Source organism: Pseudorca crassidens, chromosome 9 (genome assembly GCF_039906515.1).
Source record: "Pseudorca crassidens isolate mPseCra1 chromosome 9, mPseCra1.hap1, whole genome shotgun sequence".
NCBI classification, from domain to species: Eukaryota; Metazoa; Chordata; class Mammalia; order Artiodactyla; family Delphinidae; genus Pseudorca; species Pseudorca crassidens.
Genome location: NC_090304.1, coordinates 11625371 through 11648552, shown reverse-complemented (window position 1 = coordinate 11648552; position 23182 = coordinate 11625371). Strand labels below are relative to the sequence as shown.

The 23182-nt window shown below is 38.8% G+C and overlaps 1 protein-coding gene across 11 annotated transcripts in view; it reads right to left on the bottom strand.

The window, feature by feature from the left end:
* Positions 1-23182, bottom strand: part of LPXN (leupaxin) — a 45498-nt gene that overhangs the window by 12218 nt on the left and 10098 nt on the right. For 6 of the 11 annotated variants that reach the window (XM_067748912.1, XM_067748915.1, XM_067748916.1 and 3 more), the window contains 5 exons: positions 18381-18427; positions 10027-10126; positions 6343-6510; positions 5245-5418; positions 5048-5129 (listed from right to left, as the gene is read on the bottom strand). In XM_067748912.1, coding sequence (XP_067605013.1) covers positions 5048-5129; positions 5245-5418; positions 6343-6510; positions 10027-10126; positions 18381-18427 — 571 coding nt within the window. The remainder of the gene's footprint in view (positions 1-5047; positions 5130-5244; positions 5419-6342; positions 6511-10026; positions 10127-18380; positions 18428-23182) is intronic. The other 5 variants (XM_067748922.1, XM_067748919.1, XM_067748921.1 and 2 more) reach the window with 1 other exon arrangement.

Here is a 23182-nt window from a genome sequence, read left to right as displayed (position 1 = left end):
ACAAACAAACACCCACAACTGTCTTTCTTGCTTTTGCGTGGCACACAAACTCTAACGTGCATCCATCCCTGGAGAGTCTGTCAGTATGCTGACTGCTGGGCCCCACCCCACCCAGAGTTTCTGATTCAGTAGGTTTGGGACGGGGCTCGAAAATTTGTATTCTTGACAAGTCCCCAAGGTGACGCTGATGCTTCATAAAGCAAATGGCGTAAAACTGTGCTTGCCTATAAGTAGGCGTTACTTGAGAAAATTATAAGACATTCCGACTGACCTAGGAATGACTCTCACCTAGGCATTTACAGGGTATCTGGTCTCAAGAATGAGACAGCAGAGAAGTAACAGCCTCCGTTTCAACTCAGGTGAGTCTCAGGCGACGAATCAAAAGCAATCAGCCAAACTTGCTGTGATACCCCTGCATTTAGTAATCCAATAAATTGAGGAAGTTTCAGCACTAACTTTCCTGGAGGCTCTCTCTGGGGCCCATTACCTCTGGAGGACGGATGAGAAACACTAACAATTAAAAGTGCCTTAGAGAGAAGAAGGGTGTTGATACTCTGGTGAGGCTCTTAGCCACAGGGGAAATTAGGGAGCACCTGCATGGCCTGGATAATGAACAATGAAAGGGAAAGACATCGGCACTGAGGATGCTAAGGCCCGATGTGCTTAGAAACCTGAACCTTAAAGAGGAATTCTCTGAACTGAAACAAAAATGCAGACGAATTGAATTTCCCAGGAGGCTCAGTAGTTCAGCTGTCATTACAGAAACTTTGTGTGTGACTATGTGACTTGGGGCAAGGCAGGATGCCTTGCACTAATTAATGGACTAACCATATGGCAGGAGACCCATTTACAGAAAACAAAGGATGAAAACAAAAATACAACCCAAGAGGAGCTTCTGATTAGTAAATGGCCTTTTTTGTCACTTGTCTCAATAAGTATGTTTTAAGTGTGGCTTCATATTGTCATGTAAAGTCATAAATGACCAGATCAGCCTTGTCTGGTTAGAAGGGGTCCCAGTCAAAAACAGTAAGAACTAGCTACCTTCATGGTACTTTCTGATCATCTATGAATAGGGTATTTTTCTTTTGTACCTAACTTACGTCTCTTCTTGAAATATGTCTGCATCCTGTTATTCTGCTCTCAGGCAACTTCCACATCATAATCATCTGTGAGCAGTATTCACTTGCTGACTGTTCTACTCAACAAACCCTCAGACTTCTAAGGCTACCAGTGCAATATAAACTGACCATGACTTAGATTAAATCTCAATGAAAAATGCTGCTTAACCAAAGTGCAATCTAAAAATGAAAGGCCTAATGATTTGTGAAAAGCACTGAACAAGCTTCAGTGAGCAAGCACATTACTACAAAGCACTCTGACAATGGATTTTATCAGTGCTACTCTATCCAGGTCTGTCTTCAAATAAAGTATACCGTGTCGGTGCCAAGAAAGTAAAGACACAACAACAGCAGAAGAGGGATTGAGTCTCTGTCAAGGGGCAGTTATGATGGTGCAGAACAAAACACGGAACTTGCTGAAATGAGACTGAATTTAAATTCTAATTCTTTGATTTTCGAGTTGCATGACTTTAAAAAAATCACTTTACCTCCCTGATGCTCAGTGTTTCCATCTATAACTTGGTAAAATGTGGGATAAAATTATTCTCTCAAAGTTGTGGTGGGGATTAAATGAATAATAGTTAGGAATATACAAAATAACCTGCCTGATATTTAGGACCTGGCCTCCAGGAGAATGGCACAACACACAGGTTTCTCTTCACGCCTTCTTGAAACATCACCACAATAGTTAAAGAATTATTTAAAACAGAAAGGCTCATAGGAAAAAAGAGAAAAGGAAAGGACATGCCACAGATGAGATATCAATAAAATTCTCCAAAATTTAAAGTAGGTATTAGACTGGCATGTAGCTTGGCAGAAAGAAAAAACAAGCTGAAACCTAAATCTCTGAAGAGGGGAGGTGCCAATAAAACTCAAGCCATCCTGAGCTCCAAAACATCAAAGGAGCTCAGGAACTGAATGCATAAAATAGTCTTCAAGGCTGAAAACAGGATTGGTTTAAAGTCTGAAGAGCTGTCAGAAAATCAGATCTCTCATCTTACCATAAGATGCAGTGATTATTTCTATAAATTTCAAACCAGAGGGTCTCATTGATCAGGGATACTGGACATCATAAGAAAAGAAGTGAAGCTTTCTACTAAAAATTGAGAATTAAATAAAAGTTGGCATGCCGAATGGTGAAAACCCCATCCCCCAATCTCTTTCACTAACTTTTGTAATGTCAGCAAAGGAGAATATCTCTTTGGTGAAATCTATTCAAGATGAAAGACCTAAAATATTACTAGCCAGGGGTCCCGCAGCACAACGGCCAGAGCACCCTACCTGAGTGCCATACAGTTGAGTCCACCAGCCAACACGCTCCGCCTCACCCACAGAGCTGCCAGTTAGCATTTTAGCGTCTCACTCATTCTTAAATAAAAAATGGGCAACCAAAGGTCAGCAGCATTTGCCAAAGACCACTGTAACACGACTCCTCACTCACACCTAGGATGCAAAACAGGTAAACAGAAGGGGAAGTTGAGAGAGGGATTTCCTTGGAGAAAACTGTGCTATGTGTGCTCCACCACCACCACCAAGAAGCATGCGGTATGTTCCGGCTACCCTCATGTCAAGAGACGGAACTCCGTGGGATCACTCAGAGGGCTGGGTATGTCTCCCCTGCCGTTAGCGGGATACAGCTGACGGTACTTGGTTCATCCCAGGTGAGCATCTGGCTGAAGAGGCCTATGGCCGCTGAGTAGAGTGACGCGCCTGAAATTACCTGCCGTCCCCACTGACTGCAAGAGAAATATGCAAGTTTCCCATGGTCCATATGTGAAACTATGAGTGAAAGAGTTCATCTGGAACCATCATAATCATTTCTAAGTGATCACCTCGAGGGAACAATGAAAATCCTGCAGAAAAGAGTCTCTGTGGAATGGATCCTCAAAGATCCATGTACTAAGGGGAGAACGGCCAGCCAAGACATGTAAAGGGCCACCAAGAATTTGTAATTGGATCCGGACTGAATCCACAAAAACATCCAAGTAAAAAGAGAAAGTCAGAGTTAAATATCTGCCAGGCCTGGAGAGCACAAAGCAAATTAGACAAGTTAGAACTTTCCTGCCCTCCAGTCTCACCTCTTCCACCCCTGTTTCAACCCTGGAGGGGTCAGCTATCAAGATTAGCAATGGGTACGAGAGTGGAAGCAAGAAAGGACCAATGAAAGGCCACAACCCCCTTCCCTGGCCTCCTGCAGCTTAAAGGCCCTACCAGGGGAGAGAGTAGCTGTCACTTTAAAGTTGGAAAGCTTTAGCTCTCACACAGACTGAATTACCTAAGGACTTAGATTTGTGTTTTGTGTCTTAAATTGATTTTCTATTTAGAAGAGTTTATTAAGAACAATAAAAAAAGACATGGGACTGCCCAAATCTTTATTTAGAAGAAAACTTTTCCCAGTGAGTTAATTCTAAAAGGACAGGAACAGAAAAAATAAAGAAGCTTTCTGATTCCATGCATGAATCATATTTGTTCAAAAGAAACATGAAAAGAAGTCAGAAAAAAATCAAGAAAATTCAGAAAACAGAAGGAAAAAAAGCTTGCAAAAGGGGAAAAACAGGTCACATAGAAAGGATCAGGAATAAGAACAAAATTTTAAGAAAAAACTTCTCAACCATGGAAGCTGGAAGACAGTGAAGCAATGTCTTCAGAATGATGAAGGGCAATAGTTTCCACCTAGAATTCTATGTCAGGGCAACTTAAGGTAGACAAAATATTCTCAGATATTCAAGTTATTTCAAAACTTTTACCTCCTATTCATTCTTTCTCAGAAGCTACTGGAGGTGTGCTCCACCAAAATAAAGGCAATAACATGTATTGAAAGATAGAGGGAAATAGTAAAAATAATTCCCAAGATAGCGGCCCAGAATAACGGCTTCTCAACAGGCCTGAGGAGAAACCGTTTTAGGCAGGAGCAGAAGGGTCAAAGCCTCCTGGACAGATGTCTCCAAGAAGAGACATCTTCATGGAACTGACATATTACCAGATGTGGCTGGCCCTTTTGAGAAGGGTTTCACAGCTCTGTCAGATAAATTAGTGATAAGTACAATGAAAATTAAGCTAATGAAAAAGGGATCCAAATATTAACTTCAGGAAAAAAACAAGTGTATATGAAAAGGACACCATGATAATGATAATCAGCATCGGTACCAGCCTCCACGTGCCGGCATTGCTGTGAACGCTACACTGATGCTGCCTCTTAAAATTTTCGTAATGACCCTAGAAGGTAAGCATTATTATTAGGCCCATTTTACTCATGAGGAAAGTGAGGTACAAAGAGGTTAAACGACTTGAACAACATCACATAGCTGATAAATACCACAGCCCAGATTTGAACCAGACAGTCTAACCCCAAAATCCATGCTCTACTATATCAGTTTGTTACGTGGCTCAGCTGTGAGCAATATTTATGTGACTGTCAACATATACACACTGAATACTGATCTGACCTATAATTATGACCTAATTATAACTGAGAGAATGGGGGAGGAATTATGTTGGGGGTAGGTGGGGTAGTAATAAAATTTCTAAATCCTCATCTCTCCTGGTAGAAAGTTAATACATAATGGTTAAAACTGGGGGGAAAAAATCAGTATATAGTAATACATTATTTAAAACATACAAATAAATAATAGAAGAAGCTAAAAAATTTACAGAGGAGAACTGGATTTGGCAGTGGAAAAAGGAAAAGCAAGGGACTGTTCTTTTTAATATTACTCTTGAAGTAAGATTTGCATTTTTAAACTATGCATTTGTATTTCTTTGATTTAAAAAGTCAATTTAAACAAAATTCATCAATGTTGGAAAAAGGTAGGGAGGGATGGCATTTGGTACTGAAATGGGCACTTGGATGGTAGAGGCAAGAACCAGGACCGACAAAGCAGATCAGGGAAAAGCTCTGCTGGTCTTCTTGTAACCACCCTGGGTCATACCTTCTTCACCAAACACCTCTCCACAGTGAGCGCAGAAGAAGTGCTCTGGGTGCCAGGTTTGGTTCATGGCCGTCAGCACTTTCTGGAAAAGAAACACACCGGACAGATTAAAATGCTACGGAGCTGTAAAACATGACCCCAGCTCTAAGTGAGGAGTAAAGGATACATGAAAGCAGGGGGAAGGGCGATTTACTTACATCCAGGATGGGAGCAGCACAGTAAGCACAGCGTGGAGAAAAAAGGTGGTGGTAGTCCTTGGGGCAGTAGGCCAAGCCACTCCGCTCAAAGAAGGGACTGGAGCCAATCTCCTTTTTGCAGTGAGCGCAGACGAAGTGCTCCGGATGCCATGCTTGCCCTAGAGCATGGATCACCTGGAGAACAAAACAAAGCCTGGCAAGCAGGGGCCCAGTTGGGGGCTCTAGGGTCCACAGGGGGCAAGACTCTGGAGGGCGCTCTTCCAACAGTATTCCATGTAAACGACTCCCCCTGGAGTTACACAACACTGAGGCCTAGACCTAGGTTCTACCCATGTGGTCTCTTGTCCGTACTTTATGGATAGTAAAACAGTGCCCAACTTTCCTGAGTGATCACACTGAGAAAAGCCTATAAATGATCATTTCCACTATACTGCCCCAGAGGATGGGAGAAACAAAATGGAGCATAGTAGGGATGGACAAGAGATAACTAACTATACCTTGTCATGGAAAGGATCCCTGGAGGAGGAGAAGGCCAATGACAGTTTTTATTCCTCTGATCTGAACACCTCATCTCACACCCCACGCAAAATCAGGTCTCAAAGCCCTTTATTATGGTTTTGGTGAAGGATGATGCCTGAGCAGGAGTTTGTGGCCATGATATGGAGCCGAGTACAGCTAAAAATCGAAATCAATCGATTTACACCCAGAATGTCTGAACAGAGGGAGCAGTGAGAAAGTTCCTCTGGGTGAAGGCAGTACAAGAAAATGGTTAAGAGCTCAAACTCGGGAGCCAGACTCTCCTGGGTTTGGATCTTACCTCTACCTCCTACTAGACCTTGGACATGTCAATTAATGACCCTGAGTCCTCGGGTTCCTCATCTTTATAAAGGGCTTGTGACCCCTGAAGGGCTAATGTCACCATTAAATAAAGGAATACTTGTAAAGTGCTTTGTTCAGTGCCCGGAGCACTGTAAGGGATCAGTACCTATTACTAAACTGTCTTAGAACATAAGGAGAAAGAGCAATCCTTAGTGGGATGGAGACAGACATACACACTGACATAGACGGCTGTAGGATCAACGTCTTGGCCTATCCCACCTTTCCAGCAATCGGTTTCCAGCAGGAAACACAATGGCCCTTGGGCACTGTCGCAATTCCAAGGTCCTGCAGTTCCTGCTCCAAGCCCCCCAGCATTGAGTCCAGGGAGGCCTTTTGATCCTGCTTGTCTGGTAAGTGTTTCTTGCTTGTATCTGCTTTCACTGTAACCTGTATCACGAAGAGAACCATAAAGAGAATCATCCTCACTGGCATCTTCTGCATGATCCCTTAGTCTTTCACTAACCTTCCTCCAAGGCACTGGGAGAATCTAACATTGTAACACCAATAAAAATGCTTTCATTTCCTTTTCATTCTAAGTTCCTCAGGGCAAATGAAATCTGACTAATCTTCCTCTGTTTGCAAATCTTTTCTGGCAATAGGATATTGAATATATGAAGATGATACTTTATCTCTTATGATGACTACAAGTCAACAATTAACCTTATCTTCTTTTTATTCATTTATTTTGCAATATTTATTGGGCACCTGGTTTGTGCCAGTCACTGCTCTAGGCTCTTGGTATAGAACAATGTACAAGACCAACCAAGTGTCTGCCGTCATGCAGTTTACATTCTCTGGGTAATAGACAATAAGCAATTGAAGAAATAAATATATGATGTATATCTCAGGTGGAGATAAGATATAAGTTATATATTGAAACAAATGACAGAGGGTGGAATGGAGAGGAAAAACTGATTTAGATGAGGGTGATCAGAGAAGGCTCTCTAAGGAGGTGATATCTGAGCAGATATTTGAGCGATGCACTGACATCTAGAAATATTGATATTTGTGGGAAAAGCATTCCAGAGGGAAGGAAGGCCCAGAGGAAGGAGACAGTCTGACACATAAAAAGAAAAGTAAAAAAGGTCAGTAGGGCTGACCTAGTAGGGCTAGAGGGAGTGAGTCAGGAAAAAATGATGGAAAAAGAGGCAAAGATCACATAGGGCCCTCAGGATAAAAGCTGCAGTTTTATTCCAAGGGTGATGGAACCATTTTGTTTCAAGCATGAGAGTGAAAGAATCTGATTTACAAGATCCTTGTGGTAGCCGAGTGAGGAATTAGGTGTGGGCAAGCCAGAGTGGAATTAGACGCACTAGTTAGGCAGGAGACCATTCTAACAGCTCAAACTAGAAATGACTTGGACCAGTGTCAGTGGAGAAGGCGGTGAGAAGCTGTCAGATAAGACTTGCTGATGGATTGGATTTATTAAAGCAAAACTCCAGAACAGTTATTATAAAACGTTCAAAGGAAAAACCTCAAATTACAAAACAGAACAAATTACAAATTGCCCAACTTATCCTTCGTCAACTCTTGTCCTGAGATTGCATCTCTCTCAACTCCTTTCCAACTGGGCTACTGCAACCATCTATCTAATACTTCCTGATCAGAGAACTACAATGATTCACCATTGCTTCCAGCATGGAATTTTTTTTTTTTTTTTTTTTTTTGCGGTATGCGGGCCTCTCACTGTTGTGGCCTCTCCCGTTGCCGAGCACAGGCTCCGGATGCGCAGGCTCAGCAGCCATGGCTCACGGGCTCAGCAGCTCCGCGGCATGTGGGGTCTTCCCGGACCGGGACACGAACCCGCATCCCCTGTATCGGCAGGCGGACTCTCAACCACCGTGCCACCAGGGAAGCCCCTCCAGCATGGAATTTGCAGCATCAGATGGACATTCAAAGTCTCCCATCCACTGCCCTCGCTTTACCTTTCCAATCTCATCTTTTATTCCTCAGTAAAAAGCCTCCATTGTTTAAAGCCAGCCAGGTTCCCTGCAGTCTCCTGAATGTGATCTGTTACTGTCTGCCTTCACGCCTCTACTTATCCACTTTTTACTGCCTGGAATAACCTCACATTACCTCACTAATCCAAAATGCTCATTTCCCTTCAAGAATCTTATCATATGACACATTTCCTTCCTCCTCTCTTATATAATGTTAGTTAATGCTGAAGAGAGTAGTGTTCAAAAGGTTAACATGGAAAAGGCCTGAAAGTACCTAAGTAAAAACACAATAATGTATCTATAGCTACACATCATACATTTACATCTATAGCTATTTGCTGGTATATTCCAGAATACTTTTGAAAGGGTATGTAAAAAGTAGAAAGATTTTTTTTCTAGTATTTTCAGATATACAGTGCAATGAGGAATGCACCCAGCTTTACAGCAGACATTAAAGAAACCTTGTTTCTGATATTCATTCATTTGTCCCTCTAATAAGTACGCATTATTCATAATGTATCAGGAACAGTGCTGGGCATTGGAAGTCCAAAGGTGAGCCACAGAGATAAGCTTCCTGCCCTTCCAATCACACACATTTTTATACACTGCCCTGAAATTATTTCATAGTCATTTCATGGGTGCATATCATATCCCCAACCAATTCAGAATGGATGGATTCTCTACCTTAAGAATTCTAGCTCAATATTTTGTAATAACCTAAATGGGAAAAGAATTTGAAAAGGAATATATACCTGTATATGTATAAGTGAATCACTTTGTTGTACACCTGAAACTAACACAACACTGTTAATCAACTATACTCCAACATAAAATAGTTTTAAAAAAGAATGAATTCTAGATGATAATTCCCTTAATAAATTCTTAGGTCCATTTATGTCAGTTCCATTCCCTGCCAGGTCAGTGAGCTTGCCACCCATGCTCTGGAGACTAGAACAAGGGGGCAGATTTTATCTCAGTATGAGTTTAGGACTCATCCTTCCTACTGTCAAAGCCACACTTTGCTCTCCCTTGCCCTGACCCAGCTTTCCCACGGGTCTCCTCCATCCCACTCAGGGGGTTCTCTTTAACAGCCCTTCCACACTTCATCCAGCTTTAGTGGCAAACGATCTTTCTTTTATTCTGTAAGTGTCACAGAGTCTTATGCCTCATTTTATTAAGCACACTCCAAGCCCCTTGAGATCAGAACCCATATCACAGTATCTTTTATGTCCAGATAATACACCTTAAAAAAACTGATACAGGGCTGCCCTGGTGGTGCAGAGGTTGAGAGTCCCCTGCCGATGCAGGGGACACGGGTTTGTGCCCTGGTCCGAGAAGATCCCACATGCCGCGGAGCAGCTGGGCCCGTGAGCCATGGCCGCTGAGCCTGCGCGTCCGGAGCCTGTGCTCCGCAACGGGAGAGGCCACAACAGTGAGAGGCCCGCGTACTGCAAAAAAAAAAAAAAAAAAAAAACCAAAACGGATACAAATGAACTTATATACAAAACAGAAATGGACCCACAGACATAAAAAGCAAACTTATGGATACCAAAGGGGTAAAGGGGTAAAAGGGGGGTAAATTAGGAGTTTGGGATTAACATATACACACTACTACATATAAAACAGATAACCAACAAGGACCTGCTGGATAGCACAGGGAACTATACTCAATATTTTGTAATAACCTATAAGGGAAAAGAATCAGTTATACACACACACACACACACACACACACACACACAACTGAATCACTTTGCTGTACCCCTGAAACTAATACAACATATTGTAAATTAAGTATACTTCAGTTTAAAAAAAATACATAGTACAAATTTGAGTTCATCCATTGAATTAAATTTAGTATGGCAAAATGAATAATGACTTAGGAGAGTTTCTCAAGGGGGAATGCAGAGCTGAGTTCACAGAGATAAGACCCTGAAGGCTGTATCGCAGGGACTGTGCTCACCTGGGTCTGCATTTCACACAGGTGGGCCATCAGCTCCTCCAACTGCACAGCTGCTGAGGTTTTAGGAGGTGGTGGTGATTCCTTTGGCTCCTGGACCTCACTATAGGGAGAAAACAAAAAATCATACCAACACATCAAACTCAAATAAATGTTAGGCCATGTATAAAATACCAGAAAATGCAGTTTTAACTATTAACCCCTTAGATATGACTAAAATTAGAGACAGAGACTATTTTTCAAAACTAGGTACTAAACATCTGAACAAGGTCTCCCTGCCTTTGTCTCCATGTCTCCCTCTGGTCGTCTCAAAAACTGCCTATTGTTCTCAAGTGCATGAAGACAAGTGCCGGACCTATAGCTGGGTGGCCATTCTCCCCCAACGACCAGGAAAAAGGCAGCCTCTGAAAAGAGTTTGAAGACCACGGTCCAATGTGTATATTTTATTTTAACAGCATTCTTTTTAAAATTATAGGGCTTCCCTGGTGGCACAGTGGTTGAGAGTCCGCCTGCCGATGCAGGGGACGTGGGTTCGTGCCCCGGTCCGGGAAGATCCCATATGCTGCGGAGCGGCTGGGCCCGTGAGCCATGGCCGCTGAGCCTGCGTGTCCGGAGCCTGTGCTCCACAGCAGGAGAGGCCACAACAGTGAGAGGCCCGTGTACTGCAAAAAATAATAATAATAATAAAATAAAATAAAATTATAAAGTATTATATCTTCTTTCAGTTACTGTCAAGTGAAAGACAAAAAATAAATATATAATATACATACTATATATTTATATGTTTAATATATATTTATATAACATATAATAACATTTATATAATATATAAAATACATAAAAATAAATAAATACAGAGAAGACATTGGTCCATGGGCCCCAGAAACAGTAAACAGATTTTTATTCAAATACCTGCATAATCATTAGTAAAATGATCCACATGTGAGGACACAAAATAGAGTCTAATAAATTCTAAGAAGTAAATCATACAGACCATATTCTATCTACTTAAGTAAAAAAAAAGTAATTCTAAGTAATTCTTGGGAGAAAGAAAAAATTAACAATTTTCAAACTATTTAGAAATAGCTATAAAATCACACGTGCTCTTCAGAGTTGAAAGCAAAATGTTATTGAAAGGAAAAATATAAATAGACTTAGGTGCAATATTGAAAAATAAAAAAGACCAGAAGCAAATGAAACATCCAACCCAAAACTCGCAAAAAATAAAAAATAAAATAATAATTAAACAGAAGGAATAAAAGCATAAATCAATTAAACAGAAAACAAGCCAAAAACACTAACAGCTTTTTGGGAGCGTTGTATAAATTACCAAGTACATAATAAAATATGGAAAAATCACCCAATAGGTTCAATGAGTATCTCAGAAACTTGGTACTAAAACCAAAGACAGAATGGTGTACGTGTGTGTGTGTGGTAGTGTGCACACCAGTCATCCAAAAATGGTTCAACATTACAAAAAGGATTATTATAATTCACTATACTAACAGAGAAAGAGAAAATCTTTATAAACATATTGAGACGTACTGAAAAGCAATTGAAAACAAATTTAACCACCATTCCTGTTGTTGAAGATCGAGGAGAAGAAAAATTCCATAAGCTGACAAAATATGTCTATAAAAATCTATAACAAGCCTCATATTTAATAGTCAAATACTAAACACATTTCTAATTCAGGGAAGAGGAGGACAAGGCTCCTACTGTCATTGCTAGTCTCCAATATTATTCCAGAATGCATTAGCAAATGCATTTAAAAGTAAAAATAAGAGTTTTATATATTTTAAAGAAAAACGTAAAGCACTCTCACTCTTTTTAAATATATAATAATATTCCTAGAAAATGAGAGATAAATGATATAACAACTATTATAATGAATTTTTAAAAATCAGGATGGCTACAAGATACAAGAATAAAATGAAATAATTAGTGTCTTTCCTATAGACCAGGGGTAACTGATTTGAAAATCCAATGAGGAGAAAAATGTGTTCACAATACTAAGAAAAAAATATATTAAGTATTAAAGAATAAATCTAACAAGAAATGTGTAAGATTTCTATGAAGAAAAATCACTAAAAAGAAGACCTACCTAAATAAAAATGCATAATATGATGTCAGTTTCTCCCAATTAAACTATAAATTCAATGTAATCCATACAAAAATTATAACCAAATTATTCAAGTTCATAGGCTGATGCTAAAATTCAATACAAGCGAGAACACTCAAGGCAATTTTGAAGGGAAAAAAAACCAAAACAAACAGGGATAACTTGTCCCAGTAGATGCGGTATCCTATAGAGTGATAATAATTTAATTTGTGTGATGTTGGTAAAGAAACAGACAAGTAGATCAAAAGTAGGGTAGACTAGAAAACCCAGAAACAGACTCTGGTACCTATGAGCACTTTGCATGTGGTAAACATGGCATTTCAAATAATCAGAAACAGACTATTAGAATCAAGGTACATGATAACCTATTTGGAACACAATAAATTTAGATCCCTAACACACTGTACACACAAATGTGTTTTTAATGAATTCAAGATATAAATGTTTAAACAAAAATACTAGAAGAAAATGGAGGATTTTTTAATAATTTGGAGTGATAAAGACTTTCCTAAGAAAGGCATAAAACTGAAGTGATGTCAAAAAAGAAAACATAGTGATAAAGATAGTATTAAAAAATTTAACATGAATAAATATTTAAAACATAAACAATATTCAAATATTTAAAAGTTGATTAATCAATAGTAAAAATATAACCCAAGAGAAACCTGAGCTAAGGATTTTTTAAAAAGTAAGTTTCAGAAAAAGAAATTTGAATGTTTACTACATAAAAATATACTCAATCTCAATCTTTAATATGGAAATTAAATGGTGAGATACCATTTTTTCCCCATGAATCAAAGTTTTGAAAGATTGACAATATGCAGTGTTGGCAAAAGTCAGGGTTATATCTACACAGATATATTTACATATATTACAGGTAGCTACATAAATTATTATAAATTATAAAACCCTTTGCAACGCAGCATCTATCAATATTTCAAATGCATATACCCTTGGATGCAGCAATTTCACTTCTAAGACTCTATCCTACAGAAAAATTGGACATATCTATAAAGATATAAGTACGAGAACATTCCTTAAAACACAAAAACAGAATAGTTTTTATGAGCAAATTGAAACTAAACTAAATGAAAATACAGTCAAATAAATTATGGTCCACCCATGCTATAGAATAACCCTGCAGGTGCTAAAAAGAATGCCGACATAGAATTTTATGAACTAAGGAAGACTTCTAATTTATATTGTTAACTTAAAAAAGCAAAGCCCGGAACAGTATGAAAAATATCCTTCCATTTATGTAATTTTAAAAGCACAGATACATAAGTATGAATATGCATACACAAAGGTCTGTAAGAAGACATACCTACCGGCACAGTTACCTGAGGAGCTGGTAATTAGGTGGTGGGAGGAAAGACTCTACTGGAGGTGGTCTCACATCTTACCCTGTATATCTCACATTTCTTTGACTATTTTTTTTTGGTGGTGCCAGTGCGGCTTGCGGGACCTTAGTTCCCCAACCAGGGATTGAACGCGGGCCCAGCAGTGAAAGCACAGAGTCCCAATCACTGGACCACCAGGGAAGTCCCTTCTTTGACTTTTTTTAAAGACTATTTTTTAGGGCAGTTTTAGGTTTACAGCAATATTAAGCAGAAGATACCTCTCTGACTTTTTATATATGTGAGTTTATAAAATAATTGTGTACATGAAGTTGTATTTTCAAAACAAAGGTCCTCTATACTAGAAAAGAAACGATGAAAACAGGTGAGGCGGTAGGGGTGGCAGATGGGGCATCAGCAGTACAATTCTCACGTGTATCTTAGTTATACACACATGCACACATTCATAAATAACGATTCCATAAACAACCTTCCATATACTACATTAATACAGTTACACTGTTGTGAGTCCTACTAAAATTATTTTTAAATATAAAATTAATATGTTAAATGTAGAACATTTTAAAACTGCAGAGGAATACAAAGAAAAAACTAAACCACACATAATCTGCCTTTTGAGAGGCAGTTAATTCTCTAGACATGCTGGCTTATACTTTTTTATTTTATTTATTTATTTATTTATTTTTTTCATTTTAACATCTTTATTGGAGTATAATTGCTTTACAATGGTATGTTAGTTTCAGCTTCACAACAAAATGAATCAGTTATATATATACATATGTTCCCATATCTCTTCCCTCTTGCGTCTCCCTCCCTCCCACCCTCCCTATCCCACCCCTCCAGGCGGTCACAAAGCACCGAGCCGATCTCCCTGTGCTATGTGGCTGCTTCCCACTAGCTATCTACCTTACGTTTGGTAGTGTATATATGTCCATGCCTCTCTCTCGCTTTGTCACAGTTTACCCTTCCCCCTCCCCATACTGGCTTATACTTTTACACTCTTCTGTGATTGTGTATGATTTTAGAAAATTTGAATATTACTGTTTTTTTCATGTTTTAAAGTTAACATTTTTCCATATCCTTATGCACATTCTTATCTTTGCAAACGTAATAGTTAACATTTATTGAGTGTGTATACTACACCAGGCACTCTGTAAAGGGTTTTACACATGTTCTCTTTAAATCCTCATAAAAACCTTAAAGGTAAGTTTTATCACTCCCAGATGAAAAAACTGGGGCCTAGAGAAGTTAAAAACTTTGCTCTACCCAATACAGATGGCAAATAACAGAGTTTGGGCCTGCAGACTGTGAAGCTTGTGTTTTCTATCACTAAATTATCTTTTTAAATGATATATAAAGGCTATATAGTTTCCAAATGCATAATGTGTCATAATTTATTAAATCAATCACTTATTGTTAGACACCTAGATTGCTTCTGATTTTCACTGTTATAATCAACACTGCTACATAAATATTTGATATTTATTTCCATAGAGTACACTCTGAGAAGTGGAATCACTGGGTTATATAGGTAACTGACTCTGGAATAATGTTTGCAATCAACATTGACCAAGAAGCTTAGCTAACAACCCACCAAACTGTGTGTGTGTGTGACAGAGACACACACACACACACACACACACACACACACACAAAGCAACAAATAAAACCAAATATTCTACGTCTTTCACTAAATATATTTTCAAAAATGACAACAAAGTCTTACTATTTTACTTATTTTTATGTATTTATCAGCTAGGGAAAAATTAGAAGGAAGATGCTTATCTTCCTCTCTTAAGAAAAAAAGACTATCTCTTGGGTACAACATGTCCTGCTACTGACTCAGTTTGAGCATTTAACAAGGAAAATTTAGGAGGAAGTGGATCTCTTCCCTTCTTAAAAGACTTTGCCTTTTAGGTACAACATGGCCTCCTGCCCCACATAAGTTTGGGTTGTTTTTTTGTTTTTTTGGAGTAGGGGTGTTTAATCTAAGAACAAAAATGGTCAGATGACTGATTACAAGTGACTGATTTAGTTCTTGGAGGCTTCCAACAAAGTACAGAGGAGCTCTCTCTCACAACTCTTTTCAGGCATAATCCCTTAGTAATTGCCGCCACAGGCATGTGTCTTAGAAATACAAAAGGCAGCAGGACTGGGAACACATTCTTCTGCCCTGTGCCCCAGTGTAGAATAAATGTAGTTTCTTATATGGGTCTGTATGATCATAAAAACCTGTCCATCTCACAGGTGGGGTATACTTGTGCTTATTGAAAGAACTCTTACTGGTTTCTAACTAGACTCCTAGTGCAGTGTATAAAGAGAAACAGATCATTGCCAAAATACCCTAAGAGTAATTGAGTCAACAATATAAACTTCTAAATAAGAAATAAGAGACCTTGAAGAGTTGATGTTTGCCTCACTACAGGAAACGTTTGTGAAAAGAGAGAAACCTCAAATCAGAGCTCCTTTGATTTGTCCCCAGACCTATTGAAGATGATACAGGCGCTTAGCATGCCATCAGCAACAACTTCATTACTCAGAGGTTTTAATAATACAAATACAAGAGATGCGTTTAAAAAAATCCAGACTTCTCAACTGAGGGGCTTCAATTTTTTTCCCCATTCATTCCTCTGCAATATTTTTATGAAGTCTCCCTCCCTATTCTTACCAAAATTCTTTCTGTTCATATAAAAGATACATTTCTAAATACTATCATATTGTTATATTCATGACTAGTATTTCAAGGTATTGGTACTTTTAAAGTTGAAACTAATGTTTGGTTAATTTAAGCAAGCCAGAGGAAATGCTGGAAACAATGCAGGAATCTTGTTTCTGTGTCTCATGCTTCATCTGTACACGTGAGCCTTGCTGGCTCTGAATTATACCAGCCTCGGGTTTGCATCAGTCCATTACATATTTACTAGGCCACCTGGATTTCATATCACTCTCCCACTCAGATCTACACAATAAGTATCATTCAGTAATGGTTAAGTACATCGATCAAGGTCCACTCAGGAAAATACAAACACTAGGAGTAAGAAGAAGGAAGTTAATCCAGAAATTTGATTACACAGGTGATGGGAGAGCTAAGAAGCAAACAGAAAAATTGAGGGAACCCAGAGATTAGCTACAGCAGGAAGCCATGAGGCCAAAGGGACAAAGCAAAGAGGCAAAGTTACCAGAGCCCAGGAGCCCAGGTTAACAGGCATAAACTGGAACCACCGCAGACCTGTTTTTCTCCAGCTGAAGCCATAAAAGTAGATAAAACTGCTGACAGAGACACTGTGGAGAGAGAGATTGGGGGAGCAAAGGCCCTAAATTTCCCTGCCTTTCACCCTCCAGTCTCTCCACAGTGCCTCCCATTGGTTGAAACCAGTAAAAGCCTACAGACCCTGGAGCCTGAAAAACCCAACCTGCAGGGTTCAGCTCCCCTGGAGTACAGAGCAGAGCAAGAGAAGAGGGAGAAAGGGGTCTGATGGGAAATAGATCACAGATTTGTACTACAGAGGAGGGGGTGTCAATAAGTTACCATTGGCATGCCATCAACTGATCACAATGCCAGATAGACAGGAAAATGGCTGTTGGTTGGGCTGGTTCTCATCGTATACGTTCCTGTGTTTATTAGTATTTCCATTAAAGTCTTGGTTTTCTCAATTTAAAAAAAAATCAATATTAACTGAGAGCCTATTTTGTACCAGGTACTGTTTTGTTGTTGTTGTTGTTTTGCTTTGTTTTCATTTTTTTACAAGGGGGAGAGACATGAAGGCCTATGAGACACGCCCACCAGGCAGCTTCCTAGAACTGGAATAAGCTGGCATATGTATTAGTAAACTGGCTTCACTCCCATCAAAGTAGAAAGTGACTTAAAGTGGGGACTTGTAAAAAGACTTCAAAAGATAGCACAGGGGCTTCCCTGGTGGCGCAGTGGTTGAGAGTCCGTCTGCTAGTGCAGGGGACAAGGGTTCGTGCCCCGGTCCGGGAGGATCCCACATGCCGCGGAGTGGCTGGGCCCGTGAGCCATGGCCACTGAGCCTGCGCGTCCGGAGCCTGTGCTCCGCAACGGGAGAGGCCACAACAGTGAGAGGACCGCATACCACACACACAAAAAAAAAAAAAAAGATAGCACAGGTCCTTCCCTTATTTTTACACCGTGTGTGCACTATTGGTTGCAATTCTGAAACCAAGTAATATGTGGTGTAGTACTCTTCACCAAGCATGGACCTTTACTATCTACATTTTCAACCCTTTGTTTCCCAGAATGCTGTCTCACTTTTTTTAAAAAATTGCAAGCTATAACTGAAGAGAGACAGGAAAAGTGGCCTTTTAATTTTTTTAGACTGTCAATTCTGCTTTGGCCAGAAGAGATAATTTAGTAAGTGGATCTGTTTCAATATGTAACTGTTATTAAAAGGAAATCCCTCCATCACTAAATACATTTTGAGCAAATATGGAAAGAAGTATATATTCATTAATCTTCCATGGAGACACACTGTTTTAGTACAGCCCTGATCCTAGGTCTGATTTTGTCGGCATCCTGCTGAAATTTCATTAGGTGTTTTCTCTTTTGTGAACTGAAGCATGATATCTGAAATGGCTGGGCCGAAACATCTGTGGTGACTTGGACTATTTACACTTTTTCAGGTGGTAAAGGAAATAGCAGAGCCCACCAGCCTGGACAACCCATCTAAAAGCCAGGCTCCTTGAGAAAGTGCCAAGTCAGCTGGGCAGAAATCCACCTCCGCTCACAGATCATGTAAAGAGGGGGAGGGTAGTAGGAATTCTAATAATAAACACCTACAAAGCAAATTATGGTCCAAACACAGGTGATAACAATTATCTAATAAACTTAATTTTTTTAATATTTAATTAAAAAATACCTGTGGACATGGGGCTCCTGGATTTTGGTAGCATACACGAGCTGCACCTAAGACATATAAGTGAAAGAGAAGAAAGAATGAATTTCTGTTGGATGCTGGATAAACAACAAGGTCCTACTGTATAGCACAGAGAACTATATTCAATACCCTGTGATACTAACACACCACTGTAAAGCAATTATACTCCAATAAAGATGTTAAAAAAAATATACTGTGGGGCTTCCCTGGTGGCGCAGTGGTTGAGAGTCTGCCTGCCGATGCAGGGGACATGGGTTCGTGCCCCGGTCCGGGAAGATCCCACATGTCGTGGAGCAGCTAGGCCCGTGAGCCATGGCCGCTAGGTCTGCGCGTCCGGAGCAACGGGAGAGGCCACAACAGTGAGAGGCCCGCGTACCACAAAAAAAATAAATAAATAAATAAATATATATATATACTGTGATAAACCATAATGGAAAAGAATACAAAAAAGAATACGTATATATATGTATAACTGAATCACTTTGCTGTACAGCAGAAATTAACACAACATTGTAAATCAACTATACCTCAATAAAATAATTTTTTAAATAAAAAAAAAATGTTGGTACTTATCTACACCCAGAGTTAGAAGATGTTTTTAGCTTCTAAAGGGGACGATAACTAGCCTATCTCTGAAATCTCCTTTCACAAGGCAGAGGAGTACCAGTCATCCCACAGAGAAAGGCCAAATTCTAAGCACAGTAGCTTGCATGTGAACAAATACGGTGTCCCCCTCCCTGCCCTAAAAGCACTGACATAGAGAAGTCATGGTACTCAGAAAAGAACCATAAAACAAACAAAATGAGTCAGAGCAAAGCCCCTTTAACTAGACAGGATGGTGTCTAGGGGAAGACTATAACACAATTAAATTTAACATACCAAAAGAAATAATGAGTGACTCTAAAGGGTAGTTGGCCAGTAGTTTATTTTACGAACAAATATTTATTGAGTGCCTGTCATGTGCCAGGGCTGGGGATGCAGGAGTCAACAAACAAAACAAAACAAAGGAACAGAAATGATTCCTGAGCCTTACATTATGGTGGTGAGAAACAGATAATAAATTAATATGTAAAAAAAAAATAAAAATTAATGAAGAGTAGGAGATAAGAAATGGGGGAGGGATGGCATTTATAAATATATTGGTTGGGGAAGGACTCACTGAGAAAGGGGCACTTGGACAAGGGCTTATAGGGGGTGAGGGAAGCATGCAGATATCAAGGGTAACATGATCCAGATAGACAGCACCCTGCAGCATCTATGGAACAGATAGGAGGCGAGTGAACCAGTGAGATAGGGGCAAAGAGTATAAGGGGCCAAGTCATGCAAGTAGGGTGACCATATAATTCATTATTCAAACTGGGACACCTGTGAGAGTGAAAGAGGGGACTAAAAAATAATTAATATTACATTAATTATTTAAATATGTATTTATGGACCAAAAATTTTATTTTATTATATTGGTGAACCAATAAACTAATTCTATTCAAAATAAAATTTTCTAGAATATTTTTAAATGACACACAGCTATGAACATGAAAGCCAAAAAAATTTAAACCTTTCATATTGATTATTGAAACATTTAAAAATAGCATAAGTAAATAATTATTCTTGAGATATAGATATATTTATATATACCTTAATTGGCTACTTAGCCATTGTTGCCTTTAACATTGTGATGTGAAAATTTTTCTGAAAAATGTCTTTCTTTTCAATATGATCTTATTTATTTTTATATTTTTTATAAAATTGCAATCCTCTACAAAGCTTCATTTTATGGTTAGTACATTTGAAATTGTTAACACTGCTTCTCCATAGCCCATAATAGTTTCAACTGAGAAAATATTCTCTCTCCAGATGCTGATGAACCTATAAGTTCAGAGCAGATTCTGCTAAATGGAAGATATTCTGAATTCTATTTTTTATATTAAAATGTGTAATTATTTCAGCTCCAATATTTTCACATGTGCTGTATTTCTGCCTCCATTCGGCCCACCTTTCTTCAATAATATTTTTACAGGACAGAGCTCTTGTCTCTATTTGTGATGCCTTTTAACACTTCATCAAATGTAGATACTGCAAAATCACAGGCCTTTACAATTTCATCCCATTCTGGTGGGAATATAAATTTATCCAATTAAGATCAGGAGGTCCATCAAAGTCAAGATGTTTCCAAAGCACGGTTTTCAAGTTAGGTAATTAAACCATTTGAACTCTCATCTTTTGATTTGTTGAATTCCTCCCAGGCTTTTGTAGGGAGAAATGTGAGCTTCTTCCTTTCTGTAAGCTTTGTTTCACATAATTGCAACTTGTTAAAAACTTCAAAAGCTGACTTTTCATGCTACATTCATTGAATAATTTGATTAAATATTTCCAACTGATTCTGCACATAATGTGGCCTAAATTTAGGCTGCTTTACAAAGTGGTTTTTCAAAGGCTCAGGCTCACAAGCAATGAAGAGAGAAAATACATACAGCCACGCTAATATATTTTTACATTCAACAAGAGCTTCTGTCACAAAAGTTTTGTAGATGAGCTATATATATGCTCTGATTGTGTACAAATATACATACATACATAATTTGTAAATTTTAACAATTGCAGTTTCTATCTTGATTGGTGGGATACTAAAGCTTATTTGGATGCAGTCATGAATTTTGTGCATATCACAACCAATTCCAAGTACATATCTGCTCCATAGGCTTTTAAGTATGTAAGAACATTGATTTTACCACTCTGCTCTGCTCCACCAAAATCTGTATTAGTATTATCACCCGCCCAAAACAACATTTTATCTCCATTCTTGAACTTTTCAACTAAATTTACAATGGCATTAACAATCTCATTTTAGACAAAAGAATGAACTTCTAAATATTTTGCTTTGATTCTTTGAATTGGATGTAAAAATTAAACCATTTTGAAATTAAATTTTCTAATTGAGGTCTCTAATTGATTTAATCTGGTATTATTATTATTATTTTTAATCTGGTATTATTTGATGGCTTGCAAAGGGAATCAATTAATTAATCATCACTAATTCACTTTACTTACAAGCACAAGAAAACTTGGAATTGAAAATGAGCAAAATTAATTTAGAAGAATAATTTGATCCAAATGGAAAGGTGTGCTTTTCAATGACATGTAAACATACCTCCTGCAGCTTCACATATTGAAATATCATCTGCTGGCCCATTCTTCTTAAATTAGACATTAATTTTTGAAGTAGATCCTGATGCTTCTTCCCCATAGTTGTGTCTTGTGGTTTTCAAATGGACAGTGATAATTCTATTCCCCCCACAGTGGATGGAAAACGTTAACAAATACTTAGATTATACATCCATTATCAACTTTATTTTATTTTATTATTTTTTTAATTTGGTTGCTCTGGGTCTTAGTTGTGGCAGATGGGCTCCTGAGTTGCAGCACGCAAGCTCTTAGTTGCGGCATGCATGTGGGATCTAGTTCCCTGACCAGGGGTCGAACCCAGGCCCCCTGCATTGGGAGTGCAGAGTCTAAACTACTGCACCACCAGGGAAGTCCCATCATCAAGTTTCTTGAGACAATTAAACGTGCAGTTTTGGTTTTGGTTTGAGCCAAGTTTCTTGAGACAATTAAACGTGCAGTTTTGGTTTTGGTTTGGTTTGGTTTTTGGTTTGGTTTGTTGCAAAATTTAAAAGCATTACCAAATAATAAAACTAACAGTTATAGCTTTAATATACAATTAGTGACAAAACTGATTTAACAAGAACATTTAGATTATACTGTACTCTATGGCAAGAATGCTCAGCCTCTATTTCCTAGACACAACTTCTATGACCTTAAGTCACAATTTCCCATATTTCTTTCTGACCCTGAAGAGGCTCCCTGCATCTCACAGACCACCACATGGACCACAGCACAGCATGAGTGGTGCTATACCAAGTGGCCATCAGGGGAAAAAAAAAAACCTCAAGGTTTTTCCTGCCACCACCTGAGACCAGAGGAGTTAGCTGCCCCTGACGGCTGTGCTTGAACTCTTAGCTTTAACGGCCAGCACCTTGCATATTATCCTTCAAAGGGAGCTGTCAGTTAGATTTTGTCTTATCAAGATCAGGAAATGAGAGACAAGTGGTCATTAGTCTTTTAGATCCAGCTACAATAAAATAAGAACTCTGTTCACTGCACGTGTGTTTTATATGCTACTACATGAGACTGTGAGAGAAGCCAGAAGAACCAAATGGAGGCCTAGTAATCCATGCTGGTTTACTTTAATGCAAATACTAATTTTAAAGATTTCACACACAAAAAAAATGGAAAATCTGGGGTAAAAGGTAAAGTCAGTAACAGGATGTCAAGAAAATAAGCATAAACCCAGGCTCCTCCAAGGGAACCAAGACGTAGGTCACCCCATAAAGTCAGTGTAAAGACTGTGGCTTTTATTCCAAATGAGATGAGAATTCATCTTGGGGTTCTGAATAGAAGAATAAGATGATCTGATTTAAGTTTTACAGGATTATCCTGGCTGCTTTTTGGAGAATAAATTGCAGGGGGGCGGTCAGGATAGGGGATCAGTTAGGAATCTATGGCTATAATCTCACAGTGAGAACAAAGACAATAGCTCCTTAGTAGAGAGATAAATGTGTGTCCTTAAAACTGTATGTATGTAGCTGGAAGGAAGAACAGTTAAAATGGAAACCTACCCATAGGCTCAAATTTCAAGTCTGTGCTACTAGTGATTTCCTTTAGTGTACAAGGATGAATCAGAATATCATAGTTGAGAAACACCAGCTATGAAGAGCACCTACTTA